Genomic DNA, 6,367 nt, shown 5'->3' with positions numbered 1-6,367 from the left:
CTACAACACCTGGAACTTCCAGGTGCTCTGCTCCTTGTACTCGAGGCCCTCGGGCCCCCCGAAGCCGCCCACGTTCACCTTCCAGGGCCCCCCCGGCTGCTCCTTGAACTCCAGGCACTCCCCGAAGCCGGCCCCGAGCCCCGGGCTCGCCCCGAAGCCCGCCGGCGACCCCCCGAAGCCCCCCAGGCCGGCCGGGGGCGGCCCCAGGGGGCTGAGGGCGCCCACCTGCGGGGTCAGCGGGGACAGGTAGGAGTCGAGCCCCCCGAAGTAGGCGGGGAAGGGCCCCTGGGCGAAGCCCCCCGCGGGCGGGGGCGGGAAGGCGCGGAAGCCCCCCGGGGAGGGCTCGGGCAGCGGGGACAGCGCCGCGGGGCTCCAGATGGACGCGGCGGGGGCGGCGGGCGGCGGCGTGAAGGGGCCCGGGGGGGGCTCCGGGGGGGGGGTCCCGGGGGGGCGTGCTCTTCTTCTTGGGGGGCGGGCGGGGTTTGGGGGGGCCCGAGCCCTGGGCCTGCTGCTGGCGGCACTTGGCGCGGCGGTTCTTGAACCACACCTGGGGGGACACGGGGACACTGAGGGACACGGGGACACGGGGGGACACGGGGGGACACGGGGGGACATGGGGGACATGGGGGGACGCGGGGGGACACGGGGACACTGAGGGACACGGGGACACGGGGGGACATGGGGGGACACGGGGACACTGAGGGACACGGGGACACGGGGGACATGGGGGACACGGGGGACACGGGGGAACATGGGGGGGACACGGGGGACATGGGGGACACGGGGGACACGGGGGACATGGGGGACACGGGGGGACACGGGGACACGGGGGGACACGGGGGGACACGGGGGGACATGGGGGGGACACGGGGGGACATGGGGGACATGGGGGACACGGGGACACTGAGGGACACGGGGACACGGGGGGACACGGGGGGACACACGGTGATGTTGAGGCCCCGCCCGTGTCCCCCCCGTCCCACTTGGGACTCCCCTGCCGCCCCCCAAATCCCACCATTTCCTGTCACCCGTGTCCCCTCCCCTGCCCTGTGTCACACCTGTCACACCTGTGTGTGTCACACCTGTCACACCTGTCACAGGTGTCTCACCTGCACGCGGGACTCGGGCAGGTTGATTTTCAGCGCCACCTCCTCCCTCATGAAGATGTCGGGGTACCGGGTCTTGGCGAAAAGCGCCTCCAGCACGTCCAGCTGCGCCCGGGTGAAGGTGGTCCGCTCCCGCCGCTGCTTCCGGGGCGTACCTGGGCCGGCAGGTGAGGGGGGACTCGGGATTGGGGAGAAAAACCCGGGATTGGGGGGAAAAACGGGATTTGGGGGAAAAAACCCGGGATTTGGGGGGAAAAACCCGGGACTGGGGAGAAAAACCCGGGATTGGGGGAAAAACCCGGGATTGGGGGAAAAAACGGGATTTGGGGGAAAAACCCGGGACTGGGGAGAAAAACCCGGGATTGGGGAGAAAAACCCGGGATTGGGGGAAAAAACGGGATTTGGGGGAAAAAACGGGATTTGGGGGAAAAACCCGGGACTGGGGAGAAAAACCCGGGATTGGGGAGAAAAACCCGGGATTTGGGGTCCCCCCCGGGGGTCCCTCAGCCCTCCCGCCCCCCCAGTGACCCCCCCGGTTCTGGGGTGTCCCCCCCCATTTTTTGGGGTCCCCGGGGGTGTCCCTCTGTCCCCGTGACCCCGTGACCCCGCAGGTTTGGGGTACCCGGGTACCCCACGGGGGGCGGCAGCAGCTCCAGGCCCAGCCCGTTCACGCCGTAGTGCGGCTGCTTCAGGTACGACATCATGGCCGGGGACACTGCGGGGACAGCGAGGGGACAACGGTGGGGACAGCGAGGGGACAACGGTGGGGACACTGCGGGGACAGCGAGGGGACAACGATGGGGACAGCGAGGGGACACTGCGGGGACAGCGAGGGGACAGCGAGGGGACAACGATGGGGACAGCGAGGGGACAACGGTGGGGACAGCGAGGGGACAGTGAGGGGACAACGAGGGGACAACGATGGGGACACTGTGGGGACACTGTGGGGACAACGAGGGGACAGTGATGGGGACAACGAGGGGACAACGATGGGGACACTGCGGGGACAGCCAGGGGAGAGGGAGGGGAGAGGGAGGGGACAGCTAGGGGACAACGATGGGGACAACGAGGGGACAGTGAGGGGACAGTGATGGGACAACGATGGGGACACTGTGGGGACAGCGAGGGGACAGTGATGGGGACAGAGAGGGGACAGGGAGGGGACACTGAGGGGACAGCGAGGGGACAATGAGGGGACAGGGATGAGGGGACACCAATGGCACTGCGGGAGGGGGGGAGGGACACACGGGGCTGTCCCCAACTGTCCCCACCCGCCCTGAGCCCCCCGTGACAAATGTCCCCCCGTGTCCCCCCGTGTCCCCAAGCCTCCAAGTGTCGCCCCGGCTGTGGTGGCCCCGTCCCCACTCCAGCGATGTCGCCACAGAGCTGGTGGCCCTGTCCCCAAGCCGGGAGTGTCCCCAAGGCTCTGGTGGCCCGTCCCCGTGTCCCCAGCAATGTCCCCAGGGCTCTGGTGGCCCCGTTCCCGTGTCCCCAAGGCTCTGGTGGCCCTGTCCCCGTGTCCCCAGCGATGTCCCCAAGGCTCTGGTGGCCCTGTCCCCGTGTCCCCAGAGATGTCCCCAAGGCTCTGGTGGCCCGTCCCCGTGTCCCCAGCGATGTCCCCAAGGCTCTGGTGGCCCCGTCCCCGTGTCCCCAAGGCTCTGGTGGCCCACCCCCGTGTCCCCAGCGATGTCCCCAAGGCTCTGGTGGCCCCGTCCCCGTGTCCCCAAGGCTCTGGTGGCCCCGTCCCCGTGTCCCCAGAGATGTCCCCAAGGCTCTGGTGGCCCGTCCCCGTGTCCCCAGCGATGTCCCCAAGGCTCTGGTGGCCCCGTCCCCGTGTCCCCAAGGCTCTGGTGGCCCGTCCCCGTGTCCCCAGCGATGTCCCCGTGTCCCCAAGGCTCTGGTGGCCCGTCCCGTGTCCCCAGCGATGTCCCCAAGGCTCTGGTGGCCCGTCCCGTGTCCCCAGCGATGTCCCCGTGTCCCCAAGGCTCTGGTGGCCCGTCCCGTGTCCCCAGCGATGTCCCCGTGTCCCCAGGGCTCTGGTGGCCCGTCCCCGTGTCCCCAGCGATGTCCCCGTGTCCCCAGGGCTCTGGTGGCCCGTCCCGTGTCCCCAGCGATGTCCCCGTGTCCCCAAGGCTCTGGTGGCCCCGTCCCCGTGTCCCCAAGGCTCTGGTGGCCCGTCCCCGTGTCCCCAGCGATGTCCCCGTGTCCCCAAGGCTCTGGTGGCCCGTCCCCGTGTCCCCAGCGATGTCCCCGTGTCCCCAAGGCTCTGGTGGCCCCGTCCCCATGTCCCCAGCGATGTCCCCAAGGCTCTGGTGGCCCCGTCCCCGTGTCCCCAGCGATGTCCCCAAGGCTCTGGTGGCCCGTCCCCGTGTCCCCAGCGATGTCCCCGTGTCCCCAAGGCTCTGGTGGCCCATCCCCGTGTCCCCAGCGATGTCCCCGTGTCCCCAAGGCTCTGGTGGCCCCGTCCCCATGTCCCCAGCGATGTCCCCAAGGCTCTGGTGGCCCCGTCCCCGTGTCTCCAGCGATGTCCCCAAGGCTCTGGTGGCCCCGTCCCCGTGTCCCCAGCGATGTCCCCAGGGCTCTGGTGGCCCGTCCCCGTGTCCCCAGCGATGTCCCCGTGTCCCCAGGGCTCTGGTGGCCCGTCCCCGTGTCCCCAGCGATGTCCCCAGGGCTCTGGTGGCCCATCCCCGTGTCCCCAGCGATGTCGCCGTGTCCCCAGGGCTCTGGTGGCCCGTCCCCGTGTCCCCAGCGATGTCCCCGTGTCCCCAGGGCTCTGGTGGCCCATCCCCGTGTCCCCAGCGATGTCCCCAGGGCTCTGGTGGCCCATCCCCGTGTCCCCAGCGATGTCCCCGTGTCCCCAGGGCTCTGGTGGCCCGTCCCCGTGTCCCCAGCGATGTCCCCGTGTCCCCAGGGCTCTGGTGGCCCGTCCCCGTGTCCCCACCCTGTCCCCCGGCCGGCCCTACCTGCGGCGGTGTCCCTGCGGTGGCACTCCGGTGGCAGCGGTGACACGGTGACAGTGGCAGGGGAGGCACCCCCGCCGCGGGGGGAGCCTTAAGTAGGAGCCGCTGATGTCACCCCCCTAATCCGGGGGGACGAGAGGTGACATTGGCCCGGCCACTAATCCGGGGGGCGGCAATTAACGGGGGGGACAACGGGGGGGACACCGGGGGACACTGGGGGACACAGAGGGGACAATGGGGGGACAATGGGGGGACAACGGGGGGGACAACGGGGGGAAAATGGGGGGGACAACGGGGGGACAATGGGGGACATTGGGGGACACAGGACACGGGGGGGACAATGGGGGACACAGAGGGGACAATGGGGGGACAATGGGGGGACAACGGGGGACAACGGGGGGAAAATGGGGGGGACAACGGGGGGGACAATGGGGGGGACAACGGGGGATATTGGGGGACAATTGGGGACAATGGGGGGACAATGGGGGGGACAACGGGGGGAAAATGGGGGACATTGGGGGACACAGGACACGGGGGGGACAATGGGGGACACAGAGGGGACAATGGGGGACAATGGGGGACAATGTGGGGGACAACGGGGGACATTGGGGGGACACAGAGGGGACAATGGGGGACACAGAGGGGACAATGGGGGACACAGAGGGGACAATGGGGGGGACAACGGGGGACAATGGGGGACACAGAGGGGACAATGGGGGACACAGAGGGGACAATGGGGGACACAGAGGGGACAATGGGGGGGACAACGGGGGACAATGGGGGACACAGAGGGGACAATGTGGGGGACAACGGGGGACATTGGTGGACACAGAGGGGACAATTGGGGACAATGGGGGACATTGGGGGACACAGGACACGGGGGGGACAACGGGGGACACAGAGGGACATTGGGGGACAATGGGGGGACACAGAGGGGACAATGGGGGACAATGGGGACATTGGGGGACACTGGGGGACACAGAGGGGACAATGAGGGGACAACGGGGGACACAGAGGGGACAATGGGGGACATTGGGGGACACAGGACACGGGGGGGACAACGGGGGACACAGAGGGGACAATGGGGGACATTGGGGGACACGGGGGGGGACACCGGGCTCGGGGTGACACGGGGGGTGACAGGGGGTGACATTGCCCTGGGGGGGGGAGGTGACCCCGCCCCGCCCCCCGGCGACATTTTCGGGGTGACACCAGGACCGGGGGGGCGGTGGCTCCTCCTGCCCCCCCCCCTTTGTCCCCCGGGGGGGGAGGTGACACTAATCCGGGCCCAGCTGCCACGTCTGGGACACGCGGGGACACGCGGGGGGGGAGGGGACGGGGATTGGGGGGGGAGGGGCGGGAAGAATTGCCCCAGAATTGGGGAAAAAAAAAAACGGGAAAATTTTGGGGAAAAAATTGGGGGAAAAAAATCGAGGAAAAAATCGGGGAAAATTTGGGTGAAAAAAAAATGGGAAAACTTTGAGAAAAAAACTGGGAAGAACATTGGGGGAAATGGGGGGGGGGGGAGGGGGGAATTGGGAAAAGTTTAGGAAAAAAAATGGGGAAATGGGGGGAAAAAAATGGGAAAATGGGGGGAAAAATGGGAAAATTTTGGGAAAGGGGGAGGGAAAACCAGGCGGGAATTTCGGGAATAATTCCCTAAAAATCCTCCCCAAAATTGGGAAAGTCCCCCGAAATTCCAGCCCCCTTCCCCCCAGTCTTCAACGAAACCCCCAAATTTGGGAAAATCGGGAAAAGGGGGTGCGGAAAAATTTGGGACAAACGGGCGGGAATTTGGGGAACTTTTAAAGGAATTTTAGGGGAAACGCCCCAAGGAACGCCCTCCTCCCCAAAACCACCAAACGTCCCCAAATTCCGGCGTTTTCTCCCCAAAAAAGCCTCCAAAATTTTCCTCTCCCGCCCCTCCCCCCACCTCCCCTCCCCCACCCCCCCTAATCCTAATTATCCCTAATGAGCCCTAATTAGCGGGATAATTTTACCCCGGCGCTGTCAGGAGCCATCAATCACCCCCCGCCCCTCCCCCCCAGCCCTAAATCCCCTCCCCTCCCCCCCCCCGAAGGAATTTGGGGAGAAAATCCGGGAATTTGGGAAAATCCCCCGAAATCTGGGCGGAATTCCGAGGAAATTCGGGATTTTCATTATCTGGGCAGGTGGGGAAGCCACGCCCACCCCAATTAACCCTCCTTCCCCTAATTAAAATCCCCTAATTAACCCAACCCCAGCGCTGAAATTCTGGGTTTCAAGGGCGGAAATCTGAGAGACTCCAGAGAAATCCGGGAA

General features: G+C 66.9%; 1 protein-coding gene across 1 annotated transcript; it reads right to left on the bottom strand.

Moving 5' to 3' along the window:
• On the bottom strand, positions 1-1,810 carry LOC136305914 (homeobox protein otx5-like). Its single transcript, XM_066209236.1, is given in 4 exon segments — positions 1-421; positions 423-547; positions 1,110-1,261; positions 1,729-1,810. Coding segments are annotated over 4 exon segments (780 nt in total).
• Positions 1,811-6,367: the final 4,557 nt, after the last annotated feature.

The sequence above is a fragment of the Chamaea fasciata genome, unplaced genomic scaffold, assembly GCF_029207755.1.
Source record: "Chamaea fasciata isolate MVZ Bird 193981 ecotype frontalis unplaced genomic scaffold, bChaFas1.0.hap1 SCAF_782, whole genome shotgun sequence".
Taxonomy (NCBI): Eukaryota; Metazoa; Chordata; class Aves; order Passeriformes; family Sylviidae; genus Chamaea; species Chamaea fasciata.
This window is presented reverse-complemented; position numbering and strand designations above follow the sequence as displayed.